An 18,027-nucleotide genomic window follows, 5' to 3' on the forward strand; every position below is an offset into this window, starting at 1 on the left:
CTAGATTTAACTGAACCAGAATATACTGATTTGTGTAACTGGCTCCTAGTAATTGAGTCGACTAAAGGAGAACTGGCTGCAGGCTTTTAGCTTTATTAAGGAGTGAATTTTAGGTTCCTGGGGAGGCTTTCTTTTTGATACACTAATGGGAAATGATTACCTGATTCAGGAAGCTCTCGTCTCTCCCGAGGCTCCGGACGCACCTTCCTCCAGAAGGACAGGTGACTCGTCCTTAGCTGCTTCCTCAGTTTTCACCCTCTCCAACCAAAATATTACCTGGCCGTGCGCGTCTGTGTCTTAAACACGTGTCCTTTACCTTGGCTGTTCGTTTGTGTCAGTGTCTGGGTGTGAGTCTACGTGCTTTCCTTGCCTGTTAGGAGGTGCTGGGCAGCCTCACCCCCTCAGGGAATGCACCTGGGTTGTTGCTCTGGGGTTCCCTGCTGTGGCTGAGTTTTGCTCTGAGAAGTTTATGAGCAGCTGCTGCTCATTGCTCGGCACTGAGCCCTGGGAGGGGTGCTCTGTGTGGACGGCGGGGGGGGGGGTGCCATGGTCAGGGACGGGTTACCCGTCTAGACTGTGTGCAGAAGTGCTGTCGGGGTGTGATCTGTCATCGGGCAAGAGTAGGCACTGGGTCCGAGTGCCGGGAAAACAAATCGCCGGGTGGTTTTCTTAAAAGCTCTCCGTCAACGGATGGGATGGTGGCTGTACCTGGACACCCCCAAGACAGAGGCTCTTTGCGTTGTAGGCAAAGGGTGCCTTACAACTAAATGCAAGTTTGCTTTTAAAAGTAGGAGACGGTCTTTTGTTTTGAATTTGGGAACTCTCAGTGAGACAGATACTACTCATCTTAGTTTTCCTCATTAAAAAGGAAACATTGATAACATTGTCTTTTTGTATAAATTAAACTAGGCCTTTCAAAATGAAATAATTGTGAACTTTTATAAACAGTTGAAAGCCATTAGATTTTCAAATAGTTTTACCTTGTTAAAAATTCATGCCAACTGTTTCCACTCACAGTCCCATCCCTCACCTTGTTATTGGCATCAAAGGACACGCCTCTTTCATACTGATAGCTGAATGTTTACAGTTCTCTAAGTTCAGGAGAGACTTCTGAACTGTGAGCGTCCTTTGATTGTGACTTTAGTCTTAAGTCTGTCCTAAGGAGCAGACCCCTCAGGGAGGCAGCGCTGTTTCGTCCCTGCAGCTTTGGCGGCCCTGTCTCCCCCGCCCAGACCTCTGGCTGCTTTGGGCCTGGCATCCCACAGGCACAGGACTGTGGAACAATGTCCACCGTGTGTACACTCAGCTCCAGGTGCTGGTAACCCTGTTAGGTGCTGGCGTTACGTATTTTTAAAATGGCAAATGTTATCATGACCACTTCTTTAAAAATTTGAAAACTTGGCTTGGCATTAATTCCTAGTCGGCAGCCAGCGCTGTCCTTCCTGGGGTGCGTGTGCGGGTGAGGCCAGGCCCACCGCGCACACAGGTCTGGGAAACCATGGTGGGCCTGGGAACTGACCTGGTTTGAAAGGTTCAGGTGGGATCCTGTGGAGGGTTGGGAAGTGACTCCTGAGTAGAGTGGGCCAGAAACAGCAGGGGTGTTTGCACCAAGTGGAGGCTTTTAGGGGAAGGAGCTGACAGATGTCGTGGCTGGTGCTGGGGTAGAGATCTGTGAGTGGGGTCTCACCTCTCGGTTCTGTGGGAGGATATCTAACATCTGGTTTCCTGATGAGGGGACCCAGAGGGCAGATTTCCAAGTCTGTTCGGTGCTGGACGTCAGGGAAGCACCCGGCTCCCTAGAGCAGAGGTAGGTAGGTGGTGGTTGGGGCTTGGGAACCAGAAAGCTGGTCCAGGCGGGCGGTGAGGAGGGTCCTGGAGAACGGGCCCCTGGGGACCCCAAGGTGTAAAGGGCAGGTGGGAGATGAAGCGTCTGCACAGAGGTCTGAGGAGGGGCCGGGAGAGCCCCATGTTTTATTGAAAATTACATCCACTTCCTTAAAGCACTGGAGGCCGAGGGAAGTTGGAAGGTGACACCACCACTGGCCATCAGGACTGAAGACCAAACCTGAAAACGCCCCTGGTCCCAGTGGTCAGAAAGGCCTGTGGTGACGTGAGCGGGAGCAGCTGGGTGGCGTGAGGAACAGGGGCAGGCGACAAGGGGGCCGAACCCCGTGTTCCGGGCGGCACTGCTGGGCCAGGTGAAGCCCCGGGGAAAGACGGCCCCGCGCCGTTGGCAGCAGCGGGCGCGCAGTGTTTCGACTGTGCTGGTGCCTTGTAAAGTTTAAAGCAAGACGTTCACTTTTTTGCTGAGCGAGTTAATTTGGTTTCTCTCAAATTCTGATTGATGCATCTGCTGTTTTTCACTTGGCTCACTTAACAAGCAGACGGATTAATTAGGAGGTTTTACATTTTTGGCACCACCGCTGCTCCTGCTGCAGCGATCTTTCTGGTTCTCCCGCTCTCATCCCAGAGCAAGCACAGACAGGTGTTTCTGCAGCTGAACTCTTTCCTGTGCAGAGGATTCTTTGCACAAAATAAGGCGCACATTTTCTTTGCAAACTCTTGGCCAGGCCGGTGGTTCTCCTTCCTGGCCGGTTCTTCTCCAGCCCCGCCAGTGAAGGCGGAGCGTCTGGGCGGCCTTCGGACCTCGGTGCTCTGGGGGCGGGTCCCTGTGCTGCCTGGACCGAGAGCCCGCCCACCTTGGCGCCGACGGGCTGCTCTCGGGTCCTTCCTGGGCCCGCGGCCCCTCCCGGCTCGGCTCGCCCTCCTCCCTCCCGGGCTCTTGGCTGAAGCCCCGCAGCTCCCGAAGCCCGCGGAGGGCGACTCCCGTCCAGGGCCTTGCGGAGGCCGCCCGAGCCTCTCCCAGCCGTGGGTCCGGTGGCCTTGCTGTTCAGCCCAGTGTGAGCCTTTGACATTTTAATCGCGGACGTAAAAGCTCGCTCTTGGGTTTTATTGGGGACTCAGTGCAGTGTCGCGACCTCGTAAACCGCCGGCTCCCCGCCCGCCACTCTCACAGCTGCGCGCTTCTCAGGTTCTTGGGTGTTTCTTTACTTTCTTCTGATTTATGACCCACGTTTAACTCCTCCACCAGAATAGTCTTTCTCCATCACTGCAGCTCTGGTTCTGGTTTGGAGTCAAAGTCCAAGCCGAGACCAGGAAAAAGACACCACGCTCGCGGGAGGGTCCAGCCGCACCGCCCCCAACCCCCGCCTCGGCTCCCGCCTCCCCCGGCCGCCTGCAGCTCGCTGCAAACGTCGACTGGTTTCTTTGCTGCCAGGCGCGGGTGCCGAGCAGGGGGAGGGTTTGGAGTTGACAGATCCCAGGATTAAAGCAAGTCTGGGTTCACTGAGTATATCCCGTCCCACCCCAGGCCCGAATCCTCCTCTTTCCTGTTTGGGAAAGGCAGCCCCATGCAAACATTTCCACATCCAGGTCTTTGATTCCAGTTTTTACATCACAGGATAGACCTCAGTTTAGCCCAAGTGGAGAGTTCCACCCAGGGTTTCTTAGGCCAAGCCTCTTGAAAATGAAGATAAAGCTGTGGTCAGAAGTCTGGAGGCACCTTCTGGTCACCGCAGTAACACCTGCCTTTGTGAGACAGACTGGAAGCAAGATAATTTGGGATCAACAATTTGATATTTTATCTTAAATTTTACAAAAGATTCCTTTTTGAGCAATGACGGAAAACATGATTGTTCATTTTGCTTTGTACGTTAGGACGTAAAAATTCAAAGATGACTCCCTCATTGTCATCCAAATCTCTGTCCATTTATTTCATTTTGGAAAAGTAGGATTTTTTTTTTTTTTAACCTGTACTTAGCAAAGACGGGCTCAGCTGAGTTAACTCCTGTAATGATCCAGGAGACACTGATCTTCACACCACGGCTTGGGGCGGTTTTGTGAGGGCGAAAGGCGGGCAGTCAAGTTCCTGCAGAAAGACTGGGTATTTTCATTCACTCCTGCAGCAGTTTCTGGAGTGGGAGGACGCAGTGGAGGGCGCAAGTAAGGGGCTAGACTTGAGGGTCCCTGCAGCGCCCCCGGAGGAAGGAGGGGTGTGGCCTGATCACCCCTCTTCCACAGGGGGAAGTAACAGCACTGGGACCAGCCCGGCTCTCTTTACTGGACTTTCAGACACTAACAGCTTCCCCTGGGAATCAGATTGCTTAAGTGCTTTCCCTCTTTGTGTTCTACACGAAGCCATTCTTTTTTCCTCCAGACCAGAGGAAAATAATTGCAGTGGCTCGGTTTTACAGCGTGTTAATTTAGTTCCCCAGTGAATAAAGTTGAAGGCTGAAGGCCAAGCAGTTTACTCAAACAGGAGGCTGGGACTCCTGCCAAGACAGTGGGGTGGCTTCCAGGCCAGCCGTGCTGTGTTCGGAGCTACAGGTGGACTCACGGGGCAGGGAGGCCTATCTCGTCTCGGCCAGCACTGAGCATCCCTGCCCTTGGCATAGGGCTTCCCCGCCTCTGGGGTCCCTGTACAACCCGGCAGCCCAGGGAGCCACAAGGGAGCCCTCCTGTTGAGGGCAGGAAAAGCCGCGGCAGGAGGCCCTGCTCAGGATGGGCTCTGACTCCTTCGTGTCCCTGCAGCACAACGCGGTCAGCCACCCATCCTCCTGGGGGAGTTGGGAGACCCTCTGGGATCTCGGGATGGACCATCTGTTAGAAGTCCCTCACAGACGGGGTGCCTGTGTGACATGCTATCCCAGCTGGGTGCACGGAGACAGGATAAACTGGGACTGTCCTGGGCCACCTGGGACATACAGTCACTCCGTGTGTTTAGACCATCACAATTTTAACTGTGCCATTTAAGTTATAGGAAGAATGTAAACTGCTAAAGCAAACAACTACAAGGAATACCCTAGAGATGTGAGTCAGGCTGATGGTGTTTTAAAGGGATTAGATCTCCACTTTCAAAGGGGTGGGTGGGCTTGGCTTGGGGGTGGGGCTGGCACATACCAAGAGGCAAGAGGCATTCTTAAGGCATCCAGAACGTGGACAGGGAAAGGCTGCTTATGATTCGTTCTGAACTGAGACGGGAATCCAGAAGATTGAGACTGCGGGCCGCTATGTTCCAGTCGAAACATATCTCGTCTTGTGGGTTGGGATGTTTGCCAGACACACGTGGGTCAGTCCAGGAGACAAGTGTGCAAGGCCTGTGCCTTTGCGAACTGGATGCTGGGCGGGAACCTGCTGGAACAGTCAGGGGTTTCACATGGACAAATGAAAGAATGGGCTTGAAAATGGGGGTGTCAGAGGTGTGACGATGGAGCTGTGAGATTTTGCCCCCATTGGACAAAGTAAATGCAAATTACTCCAGGATAAAAGACCTGATCCCCTGGGAAGATGAGGGCAGACGCCCCTGAGCCTTGGCCCCCTGGAGGCCCTACCGGGGGGCTGGGTAGAGGCAGAAGCCTGGGCAAAGGGTAGAGGATGTGCCCAGCCAGCCCAGGGTCTTCCAGACCCAGCAAGAGCAGGCCCTGCCCCTGCACCTAGTGGGGCGAGGACCCCAAAGGATGAGGAGGTAGAGTGCTGGGTCTTTTCTGTCAGAGGCCACATCAGAGGAGTCTCCCTGTTCCACCTGGGGCCTCCGTGGGCTGCACGAGGGTGAATCCCAGAGCAGAGGCTCTTAACTGGGGTGAGAAACCCCTAAAGAAAGATGTGGACCCTCTCTCCAGAAAACTACACATTCAAAACAAAAAGAAGATTCTGCGTACCTTCTGCAGGGTTCCCAGACCCCCAGGAGTCCACACAGTGGCCCAGGACTCCCTGGGCCCAGGTGGGGATTCCAGCCTGCGAGGGGACGAGCGCCTGGGGCCCGTGTGCCCTGCGCCCTGTGTGGACAGCCGCTGAAAATTCCGGAGCGGGAAGCCTGGATGGTCAGATAGAAAAAGGCTGGTTATTGTTTTCACTGAGCCAGATTATCCTAACCGCCAGCAGCAGCCAGCGTTATTCCCTATTTTTCCACATAAGGAATCAAGAAAAAGAGGTACAAGAAGGCACTACAGAGGTGTGAAGGGAGAGAGAGGCGCACAGGCAGCACTGCGAAGGGCGGGCCTGGGGAGCGCTTCTCCGGGGGCAGGAAGGGGGTGCCGGGCCTGGTCCCCACGCGACATGTGTCGTGCAGCTCTTTCGGAGGTGCCCTTGCACCGAGGTGACTTCTCTCAAACTGAGCCTGGGGGGTCTCCAGTGTGCGCTCGGGAGCCCGGCCCACCGGCCCACTGGCCCTACTTCAGCACGACTCAGCCGCTGAGTCCCCCCAACAGGGGTGGCCACGCAGAAAGGGCCCCTTTCTGATTCCTTTAAAGGGGCTGGTGGCAGGGCCAGTCATCAGGAGAAAACTATGTTAGGGACTCCTTAATGAATCCACAAAAGATGAGGTTGGTTGGCAAATAAGGGGATTTCATCCTAAATTGTACTTCTTATGGCATCTCTGAGCCCTGTGGGGCTCTCCCCACACTGAAAGCTCAGAAAACTTGTAACGGGAGTTAGGGGTGTGTGTATGTGAGACAGAAACCCAGCTGAAAGTTCCGTAAGTGAAACAGTGATGTCATGGAAGGATGCTCACAGGATGTCACAGGGTGGACAGCCAAGCTTTATGGAAGACAGGCCTGACGCTGGACTCGGGGACAGGATGGACCCAGGGCCCGGAAGGCAGCCAGAACAATCTTCTTCTGTTTCCCTCTGTGCAGCAGCTTTTTCCTTTAAGTCTTCCCCTGTGAACAGGGACGTAGGACTTGGCCCGCAGTGAGTGCACAGTGACAACCTCACAGCCCTGTGGCTCCAGGAGAGAGTTCTGGGGGGAGAGATGTCGGCCCCAGTGCCACCCCGGCAGCCTCTTCTGTGAAAACAGTGCCTTCGAGCCAGTTAGTGGCACGTTGCTGTTTTTCCACTGCTCTCTGACGTCTCCGAGCTGGCGAGCTGCCCACAGCGTCAGAGTCCGGTGTCACTGGCAGGGGCTCAGGCTTACCTGGTGTGCACGTCCTCCGGCTGGAAGGTCACGGAGTCAGTGGTGGCCGCTGCCACCCGAACCTTCTTCAGGAAACTAACCTCATTTCCATCCTTAGAGAAAACCTATGTCTTTATAGATATTTTATCAAATCACCTCCCTTAAACATGTTCTGGTGATCTTAATGGTTTTCAAGTTTAGGCAGTTTGTACTTTAGCAAACTATTTCCAAGCCCTGAGCAAATGACAGATTTAAAAAAGAACACTCAGCCAACGGTGACAGTTCAGTCAAAACGAACAGCACAAGAAAGTGGGACCCAGTGTCATCAGTTCCTAAAAACCTTGCCTGCGTGTTCTCTGGAAATTCTATCCGCTGGGGATGTATTTCTACCAAACCACCTTTACTTAGACCTTATTACCTATGTCCTTGTGCATTTAGGCTTATTTTTTTTTCTAGATACACATAACATATGCACATACATACAATTAAGATTAACCCCACGCTATTCCTAGCCAGCTAGCTCAATACCAGGCTGGTTTTTTTCTCCCCACACACTGGCATCCTGCTACCGAAACACTCAGTAAGTGATGTGCTCTTTGGTCAAAGTAACACAGTTAAGTCTTAATTCTTACACGTTAGTTCACTCATGTTCCTTCAAAATCATACATTTGCCTGACTGCTAGAAAGCACTGTTCAGTTTGCTCCCCAGGAAATTAAACTTTGCAGTGATGAAGGGAAAAATAACCCATAAAATACCCACATCTGTTTTGTCTCCTTTAACACAGTATTTGTTTAAACAATGTAGCACAACATTTATTTTAAATTTAATTTTTTTTTTACTAAGGCACATGACATATAGAAATACTGAGGTACAAAATGCAAATTTCTGCATAAGATTTTTAAAATAATCATTTTGGAAAATAAAGGTAAACATCATCTTCCAGAGGATTCAGCTTTTAGCTTGTTTTTTCTTTTGGACCAGTTCAACCAGCAGCTTGTATCTAGCAATACAGTCTTCCTGGAGAGAGAGAGAGAGGAGAGGGGACAGTTACTCCCACAGTCAGCGTGACCCTTGTGTGGTGAGCCAGCCTGCCTGCCCGGCGCAGACAAGGGCTCTCCTGTCCCCCTGGGGGCTCCCGGCTGAGCTGGGCAGGAGGTGTGCAGGGCACGGGGGGGGGGGGGGAGGGGGACTGGTGGCTGCAGTCTGTGGTGCAGAGGCGGTTACTGTGAGCATGACCTCACGCTCACCAGTGGTATTTAGCATCTTATCATTTCACTATTTCATCACAGCACATTACTTCAGAGAAACCAAAAACCTTGAGGCCAGGCATCAACAGTATTAACCTCCTTTGGCTTTGCCTCCCCCAGGGCCCTTCCAGCGGTGAGGGGTGGGGCTTGGAGTGCAACCAGTCCTCCCTCTGGCCCGTCCCAGCCCCATGGAGGTCGGCCGGCCTGCCAGGCTGCAGAGGTGCCAGCTCAGACCCCAGCTGCCGGTCGCTGTCACCCCTTGGGGTGGGGACCCCTGGATTAAGCAGGGGAGGGGCCTCACTGCTCTCCTATTTATCACAAGATACTATCTAGAATCCACTTCCATTTCTGTTCAAAAATACCCCAGTGGCACTGTAAGCCTTCACCAACGTAAGGTCAAACGCAAACTGGTTTCTGCTCCGCGGCAGGTGACTTTATCAGCTGCCCTGAAAGAGAACAGTGTTCCCTGTCTGCAGTTTCTGAGAGAATCTTCTAATAAGGAAAGGCCTCCTCTGCATCCCCAGAGCACCCACCTAAAATGTCAGCCTCTCCCTAACAGCCCTGCTGCAGGCTGGGGCGCCCAGGGCTGGACACCGAGCACGCGGGGCCCAGCACCCCACTGGGGGAGGCGCCAGGCCGGCCAGGAGCCCGGGCCGCGTGGGCCTTGGGCAGAGGCTCTGCCTTCAGGGCCAGGACTCCCAGTGACTTGCGGGCCACTTCCAGGGAGCCCCACCATAGTGGATGAGCGGCAGGCAAGCTCCCCAGACCTGGCTCTAACGTCAAGGCCTAAAGGGTGTGTCTGCAGGACCGTGAAAGTGCAAAACCTTCCACGTGAAACAGGAAGGTCTCCAAACCCCAGGCCACAGTTTCTGAGTGTCCCATCCCTAGGAATCCAGGGTTCCAGCTCTTTCACTTGAAGCCAGTGTCAGTGTCATACATGTAAATGCCTGTGTCCTGACAGATGCTGGAGAAATTCAGGGGAAATGCCTTGGCAGGACAGTGAGAGAGGGTGGGAGGGTCTGTGTTTCTCAAATAGATCAACTGTTAATGGTTTATTTTTCTCCCCAGGAATTCTCAACTTCATCATTTTAAAGTAGGTGATAGAAAACTAGACCTGTACACATGGGGACATTCATGGTCACGAGCTAGATTTCCCAACAGTGAATCTCAATTTAAAAAAAGTAAGAATGTAAATGAACGTCAGCATGCCCACAGGCCACTGCGGGACAGGCAGAGAAGGCAGGAGAGACTAGTTCTCTTGATTTCTCCATGTTCCTGGTGCCTCAGATGAAGGAAAGAAGCCCAGTAGACTGTGTCAGGAAAGGCCTGGGTTGAAAAGATCACACCATGAGGCCCTACAGCTCAGGACTGCTGGAGTGAGAGACGGAGGCAGGGTCCAGGCTGACCTTCCACGGGGATGCCCGTCTTCCCTCCCGTCTGAGCTGTTATCTGGAAACTGTCGGCAGATGTATTTAAGCAAATAAGTGCAAACAGGGAGGAAAGTCTATTGTAAGTAAACAGTCAAGGCTACAGAGACAAGCTGGATCCTGACACCAGTCAACCTCTTGCTGACCATCCCCCCAGCACCACCTCCGGCCTCTGGTCAACAGGTGCCCCTGGTATGTCCAGATGAAGTGACACTCAGGGCTGGGGACCGTGGTAACACCGTCTGCCTCGCGCGCCCCCTGGTTAAGGCCTCGGGAACTGCTAAGAGGGCCTGTAATTCTGAGAAAGCTGCGGACCCACCGCTGACGAGCCCGGGCCCCCTTGGCCCTCCAGGCCCTGAGGACGCTGCCCCTGCTGCTCTCAGACTGTCCCCCGCGGAGCCAACGCTCCAGAAGGTTGGCCGGGTTGTTGCCAGGCAAGTTGACGTTCTATGCGTGGGCTTTTCGCTGAGTCTGTATAATGGTTAAAGTCAGACTCGACCTCGTTTACACTAACCCATCGCGGCACCGATGCGCACGCCATCGGGAGACCTCCTGGGCGGTAACCGGTAACGAACGACCGGGCGGCAGCTGCAGACAGACAGACAGACAGGGGCGCCGGGAGGAGGGCGGGCTGGAACCGGCCGCAGCCCCGCTTCTAGAGCTGGGGCCGGGCCTTCCTCCTCGGCGTCACCCACCTTACTCTTGGACGGGACACACTTGGCTATCTTGTCCCAGCGGTCAGAGGATCCCTTTGGGTACTGCTGCAATGCTAGTTCCAGAAGTTTCTGCTGGTTCTGAGTCCAGGGCTCCTCTGCAGCCCGCGCTCGCTCCCTCTTCGGGCTCTCCTCGTCACTGGACTCGTTCTGTTCTGACAGGTCGAAGTCCTTCTGCCTCTTGCCTCGGACCTTCTCCTCCGGTTCCGCCTTTGTGGCCGCCTCCGGGAGCCGCGCTGGCCTCCGCCTCCGGGGCCGGCTGTCCGCGCCCGCGGCCTCCACCTCCCGCTCCTCCTCGCCCTCCTCCTCCGCGCCCTCCTCCTCCGCCTGCTCGCCCTCTTCTCTCCGGGTGATGATGTCATCCGGCAAGGTGGCAGCGGGCCTGCTGGGCCTGGAGTTCTGGGCTGTTGCCCTCAGTTCAGAGAGTCTGACCATTCCTGCGAGGAAGGACATACAGCAGGTCAGTTCAGGGGGCAAGAGTGACAGAGGCTGCCCCAACGCAGCAGCCGGTGGGCTAGGCGTTTTGCATGTATTGTTTTACTTATTTTTCACACTATTCTAGAGAGATAGGTATCAACTATCTTAACTTTACGGAGGAGGAAAGTCAGCCTCAGAAAACAGCAGAGGTGGAGTTTGAACCCGGTTCTGTCTGATTCCATGTCTGTCCTTCCCTCCACTCTGAGGATTAGTGAGTGTTTACAGTCAGACTGTGATCAGAGGATGCAAAGTTCTCTTTGGGAAGGGACACCCGGGCTACTTTCTAGGTGAGGAAGGATGCAGTTCAGAACCCAGAGTTGTTATTAATTCCACGAGCACAGAGTGACCGTGCTGGCCTCCTGCGCTGGGGACACTTGCTCTCTGCGTCAAGCCCCCTCTCCTCCCTCCCCCCACCCCCACCGGTGCTGCGCTCGACAGAAAAGGGCAAACAAACGCCCCCTCCCAGCCACAGGTGTCATCTCAGAGACCCCCTTACCCGATCTCCTCACACACTGGGGACACCTCGATGCTCTGGTAAGATCTGTCTGCGCCCACCCCACACTGCCGTTTCGAGAACACACTTCTGGAGACTGTCTTGGGGGAGCTTCTTTCTCAAAACACTCATTGCCCGTTTCTGCGTCCACACCCAGACCAGCAGCCGTATTGGTAGGAAAGCAATCTGGAACTGCCCTCTTCCCCAGAGCCCTTCCGGGCAGACGTTTCAGATCGCACAGTTTGCTGGTCCCTGGCTGGTACAGGGACCTGCATGTAAGTGGAGCAGGAAGGTTAGGAGGCATTTTCTTACTTCCTGGTTCCAAGCAGACAGTACGGGGACGCTAACAAAATTCTAGTTAGTCTTGGAGGAAATGGATTTCGAGAAACAGACTCTTGGGGAAGATGCTGGGTGCCTCCTGATGGACACTGGGTGTGCGGTGGTGACCCGCCACCAACACTTGAGAAGAACAGGTTTTACAGTTCTGCAAACTTACTAAATACATCTTAGCAGCACTACATGTGCAGGGCTGGGTTAGCCTGCTGGTGCCTGCAATTCAGCGCCTTTTAGGGAGATGACCAGTAGAGTCCACTGGGCAAAACAATTTGACTATCGTATTAAAAGAAGTTGTTATAAAAAAGGGATTTACTTTAAGATTAACGGGAATGACGTGGGTGTTCACTCACCTGGGGAGCAGGTAACTGAATCCTTCAGCTGCTTGGCTTTGGTTGTCACCTGTTTCAAAATACAAAAGCAGAGAAAATCTTACTTTCCACATGTCTCTTGTGGGTCAAGGGACCTAATTTATATATGGTCCGATGAATGAATAGGGTTTTCTGAATCTTAGGCCTGGATGGACCTTCAGCCATCAGTTCAATCCATTTTTTTTAACCAACAAGGAAATCAAAGCCCAGAGAGTAAATGAATTGCTCCAAAATATCCATCTAATCAAGTGGCAGAGTCAGAATGAGAACTCAGGTCACCTGATTACTTCTGGTTCAGGACAGTGGCATTATCCAAGGTGCCTCTAAAGATATACTAGTTTTGAAATCACTATACACACAGGCGATGTTTTTTACTTAGAATTTCCTGGAAGAAAGTATCTTTCAGCCACTCTTGCCTTCTGAGACTAACTGCATTCTGCCAATGGAATGTGTATCTCTCCAAATAAACTTGCTTTTACTTAAAAAAAAAAAAAAACTTCACTGGAGAATATTATACCAATGAGTATTATGAACAGTGAGGAAATATACTCTTAAGCTAATGATGTTATTATTAAAGTATTTCTTTTCCTTGCATCCCAGAAAGAAATTCTAAGAGCACATAAGACACTAGAGGAAGGACCTTGTGGTGGACTTGGGCAGCTGGACCCAAGAACTGTGAGACATTTATAAACACGAGTGTGGAGCCACAGAAATAATTCTGTTCTCTTTCCATTACATAAATGGTATCATATTATCTTACCCTATAGCTTGCTTTTTAAAAATTTTACAATGTCTTGGAGATCTACAGATAGAGTTCCCTTTTAAAAACTGAGATAAAATTTACACAGAACGGAATGTACAGATTTAAATGTACATTTCAGTAAGTTTTGACCCCAAAAAAGATCCATGTGACCAACATTCTAATCAAATTATGGAACATTCCTGTTACCCCAAAAAGTTCCCTGTGCCCCTAAGCCCATCTCTACCCTCCTGTAGACAACCACTGTTCTGATTTCTATTATATGTTTTAAACAGGAGATCAAAATTAATTTAAAAAATTAAAAGTGGATAGTTAATTGCCCCAATGCATTTATTAAACAAGGCATCCTTTATGTAAAATCTTAACTTTATTAAAATTACTTTCCATTGTATACATGGGCTATTTTTCTATACTTTGTATTCCATGTCATTAATCCATGTAAATTCTTGAACCAGTACTTCACTGCTTTAATGAAATTTCAGAGTAAAACCTCAGAAAGCATGCTTGTGAAGAGCTCAGAGCTACAGCTCATGTTCAGTCTTGGTTCCACCTCTTACTAGCTGGGTAACCTGGAGCATTTCCAATCCTTTCTCTGTTTCGTGTGTGACCCTCCATAATATGTGGATAAAACTAGTAATACCTTTGTCTGTTAGGGATGTGTTAAGTTGGAAATAACTCTTAGCATGATACCTAGCAGATATTAAAGGCTCAGTGAATATTACCGGTTATAACTGATGTGGATCATTTGTTTTCCATTCACAGAAAGGGCAGAATCAGAGGAAATATTTAAAGCTGCTTAGAAACGCTCTTCAATTTTATTCCCTACCTTCCTCTCTATGGATGACCCTGCTTCTTATTTTATGGAAAAAAAAATAGTTTATCCAACATGAGCTTCCTTGACTTTCAACTTTCCCAACTCAAATTTTTTTTTTGCATCACCATATATCTTTCCCACATTTTATCTCAATTCAAAGAAACCATCTTCCTTCCTCTTGAATCCTTACTGAACTGTGTCCCATCCATTACTTTGCTTTGCTTTTGTCTGCAGCTTCTCCCTGTCCCTCAGATACATCTCATACACTTTCACACCTTCAAGGTGGTTTTCTGCTCTGGAAGACTGTCTTCCTTGGAGGTGTCTTTTCCATCCCACGGTTGCCTCTCCCTTTCTGTGGACGCTCCTTCCCTGGCCTTCACTGGCCCCCGCTACGCACTCCTCCCTGTGCTCCATGATACAGTTCTCTTCAACATTCTGTCTTTGCCTTTCATACGTTCTTTCCCCTTTGGTATCTCACACCATCTGTTCAGTGAAACTTAAGAAAGAAATGATTAATCTATATCCCTGGCCCCCGACTCTGCCTTGGCATGCCAGTCTCAAAGAAATTGACCACATGACAACGGGTCATCAGATCTGAAAAGGACTTCATCTGTGTAACAGTAAGTTTTCTATGTGCCAGACATTGTTCTAAATAAGATGTGTGTGTACACATACTCCTCAGCAGCCATATTACATAGGTATATAATTATCCCTATTTTACAGAATTCTGAGGCCCAGAGAGAATAGGTCCACGATTAAAAGGCCAATGAGTAGCTGAACCCAGGCAAGTCAGGCTCTAAAATATTTGTTCTTGACCACTTTAACATACTGCCTTTTGAATCCAAATGTCTTTATTTTATAGGTGAGGAAATAGGCCAAGTTCTCTTTGTGCTATACAGTTGTCCCTCGGTCTCCCTGGGGACTGGGTTCCAGGACCCTCCTCGAGGATGCTCAAGTTCCTTATCTAAAATAACGTAGTATTGGGAGACAGCTCAGTGGTAGAGTGCCTGCCTAGCATGCACAAGGTCCTGAGTTCAATCCCCAGTGCCTCCACTTAAAAAAATAAGTGAATAAATAAACCTCTTTCCCTAAGAAAAAAAAAAGAAAAAAGAAAAAAAATGACATAGTATTTGCATATAACCTAGGCATATCCTCTTGTATATTTTAAATCATCTCTAGATTACTTACGATACCTAATACAATGTAAATGCTGTTTAAGTAGTTGCCCATGTGGGGCAAATTCAAGTTTCGCTTTTTGGAACTTTCTGAACTTTTTTCCCCCAAGTATTTCCCATCTGAGGTTGGTTGAATCTGCAGATGCGGTGCCGACTACCACGTGGTTCCCTCTCCAACTGCCATGAAGTCTCTTATGTAGAGGTCTCCTAGCTCCTCAAACTAACAGAGCCCAAGCTAAGCTCATCACCTTCTCTGCTCTTCCTTCCTCTTCTTAGTGGTAGTTCTATCTTCCCAGTCACCCAGGCTCGAAACCAGATAATCAGCTTTTGGACATTTTTCCTCCCTCCCCAGTCAGCCACCATGCTCCTCACAAGATTGGTGCCACCTGTTCCCTTCTCTGTCAGATCTCCACTTCCTGTGTTGTCCTCCAGTCTCACCTGACTGAATTCATACAACAGCATTCTAACTGTTCCACAACTTACTTACTAGTAGTTCCTATAGAACAACATCCCTAAGGCAGAGTTCTATTCAAATATCTTTGACGGCCCATCAATGACAATAAAGTGTTCAATTCTCACCTCGATGTGCAAGGTAACCCACAGTCTGATCTGTTCTCTTTCCTGTACGCATCCTTCCTTCCAGCAAACTAAAACAATTAACGCCCCCCAGATGGTCAGAAATTCCCTACCCTGCAGTCTTGGACACTGTTAACATTTGTCAGAAGTGATTTTCCTTTCTTCATCAAACCTCTGTTTAAGTATCTATCCATCCAGAGCAAAACCATCCTTCAGGGTACTCTCAACTGTGACTTTCCTCTTGAAGACTTCCCTAATGTCCACTACCAGGGCTACCAATTCTGGTGACAATTCTCCCCCATCTCAATTTCTACTGTATATTTTTTAAAATTTTATATTTTTACATTATCATGCAATAAAATTACCCTTTTCTCTTTCATTGTACAGTTCTATGAATTTTAACACATAGGTTCAGGTAACTATAGGATATACAACCTATGTATAGGAAATGGAATCATTCTTGTTTTTTCTTCTGCATCTTGTTTTCTTATTTAACAAAATATTTTGGAGATTATTCCAGAATAGTATACAAAGACTTCCCTTATTCTTTTTCTTTTTTAAATAGCTTAACTGAGAAATAATTCGCATACTGTACAATTCAGTGGTTTTCAGTATATTCAAATATGTGAGACCATCAGGATGGCCCACTTTTGAGTATTTTCATCACTTCAGAAAGAACTCCTGTCCCCTTTAGCTACCATTCTCCCTCCTCATCCCACCCCATCCCTTGTCACGCACTAAACACCACAAATCTACTTTCTGTCTTTGTAGATTTCTCTATTCTCAACTTATGTGAACAGAATCCTATAATATGTGAATTTTTGTGGCTGGCTTCTTTCACGTAGGGTAACGTTTTCCAGGTTCATCGAAGTTGCAGCCATGTATCACTACTTCATTCCTTTTTATTGAGGAATAATATTCCATTGTATGGATTTTTCACATTTTGTTTATTCATGTTATCAGTTGGTAAGTGTTTGTGTTGTTTCCATCTTTTGGCTCTTATGAATAATGCTGCTATAAATATTTGTGTGTAAGTTTTTGTGTGGGCATGTTTTCATTTATCTTGAGTATATACCTAGGAGTGGAAGTGCTAAGTCAAATGGTGACTCTGTGTTTAACTTTTTGAGGAACTGCCAGACTGTTTTCCACCGTGGCTGCACCATTTTACATTCACATCAGCAGTATATGAGGCTTCTGATTTTGCTACGTCTTTCATAAAACTTGTTATTATCCATTGTTTGGTCTTACTGCACATCCCAGTGGGTGTGAAGTGGTATCTTGTGGTTTTGATTTGCATTTCCCTAGTGACTAACGATACTGAACTTTTTTTCATGTGTTTATTAGTGATCTGTATATCTTCTCTGGAGAAATGTCCATTTCAATCCTTTGTCCATTTTTCACCTGGGTGATTTGTCTTCGTTACTGAGTTGTAAGGGCTCTTTATATATTCTGGATGAAAGTCCTTCATCAGATAAAGATTGGAAAATATTTCCTCTCCTTCTGTGGGTTGTCCTTTCACTTTCTTACTGGTGTCCTGTGAAGCATCAAAGTTTAATTTTGATGATGTCCAAAATTTTTTTTTTTTTTTGGTTGCTTGGACTTTCGGTATCATATCTAAGCCCTTTTGCCAAATCCAAAGTCATCAAGATTTGCCCTTCTACTTTCTCCTGAGAGGTGTACAGCTTCAGCGCTTACATTTAGGGGACTGCTGCAGTCTTGACAAGGTTAAATCTTCTGATCCATGAACAGGCCCATGATCCACTTATCTAGATCTTCTTTAGTAGTGTTTTATAGTTTTCCAAGCCCAAGTTTGTACTTCTTTTGTTAAATTTATTCCCAAGTTATTGTATTCTTTTTGATACTATTGTGAATGAAATTACTACTTTCATTTTCAGGTTGTTCATTGCAGGGATGTCAAAATAAAATATTTTTGTTTATATAAAATCATGTCATCTGCAAGTAGGGAGAGTTTATTTCTTTCTTTTCAATTATATTTCTTTTTCTTGCCTAACCGCCCTGGCTAGAACCTCCATGACAGTGTTGAATAGAAGTGGTGAGATCAGACATCCTTGCCTTGTTCCTGATCTTAGCAGGAAGACATCCGCTCTTTCCCCTGTAAGCATGATGTTACCTGTGGGGTCTTAGTAGATGTTCTTGGTCAGGTCGAGGCACTTCCCTTTTGTTCCTAATCTGTTGAGTGTTTTTATCATGCAAGGGCATTGGATTTTGTCAAGTGCTGCTTTTGAGATGATCTTGTTTTCTGTTCTACTGATATGATGAATTTACATTAACTGATTTTCAGCTATTGAATCAACTTTGCATTCTTGCGATAACCCTCCTTGATTAGGGTATGTAATTATTTTTATAAGCTGCTGGATTTGGTATGCTATATTTTGTTGAGAATTTTTGCATGTATATTCATAAATATTAGTCTATAGTTTTCTTCTCATGTCTTTTGTTTGGTGTTAGGGTAATACTGGCTTCATAAAATGTGTTGGGAAGTATTTGCCCTCTTTTATTTTTTGAAAGGTGTGTGGAATTTTGGTATTAATTCTTCTTTGAATGTTTGGAAGAATTCAGTGGTGAAGTCATCTGGGCCCGGCTTTTCTTTGTGACTAGGTCTTTAACTTTTTAAATTACTAATTCAATCTCTTTACCTGTTTTAGGTCTATTTCAATTGTCTATTTCTTC

General features: G+C 48.6%; 2 protein-coding genes across 2 annotated transcripts in view; both read right to left on the reverse strand.

Moving 5' to 3' along the window:
• Positions 1-3,746: 3,746 nt before the first annotated feature.
• On the reverse strand, positions 3,747-7,510 carry LOC135319356 (uncharacterized). The gene is made up of 6 exons (XM_064479243.1): positions 7,478-7,510; positions 6,971-7,074; positions 6,569-6,856; positions 5,718-5,872; positions 4,960-5,190; positions 3,747-3,971 (listed from the first exon to the last, which is right to left on the reverse strand). Exons 1-5 carry the CDS (start codon positions 7,508-7,510, stop codon positions 4,979-4,981), a joined length of 792 nt encoding a protein of 263 aa, XP_064335313.1. The 3' UTR covers positions 3,747-3,971; positions 4,960-4,978.
• Positions 7,511-7,736: 226 nt separating this feature from the next.
• Positions 7,737-18,027, reverse strand: part of DNAJC1 (DnaJ heat shock protein family (Hsp40) member C1) — a 149,484-nt gene continuing 139,193 nt past the window's right edge. The window contains exons 10-12 of the mRNA XM_031444710.1: positions 11,994-12,042; positions 10,320-10,774; positions 7,737-7,967 (exon numbers count right to left, since the gene is read on the reverse strand). Of these exons, the coding sequence (XP_031300570.1) occupies positions 7,899-7,967; positions 10,320-10,774; positions 11,994-12,042 (573 nt within the window). The 3' untranslated portion in view covers positions 7,737-7,898. The remainder of the gene's footprint in view (positions 7,968-10,319; positions 10,775-11,993; positions 12,043-18,027) is intronic.

This window comes from Camelus dromedarius, chromosome 26 (genome assembly GCF_036321535.1).
Source record: "Camelus dromedarius isolate mCamDro1 chromosome 26, mCamDro1.pat, whole genome shotgun sequence".
NCBI lineage: Eukaryota > Metazoa > Chordata > Mammalia > Artiodactyla > Camelidae > Camelus > Camelus dromedarius.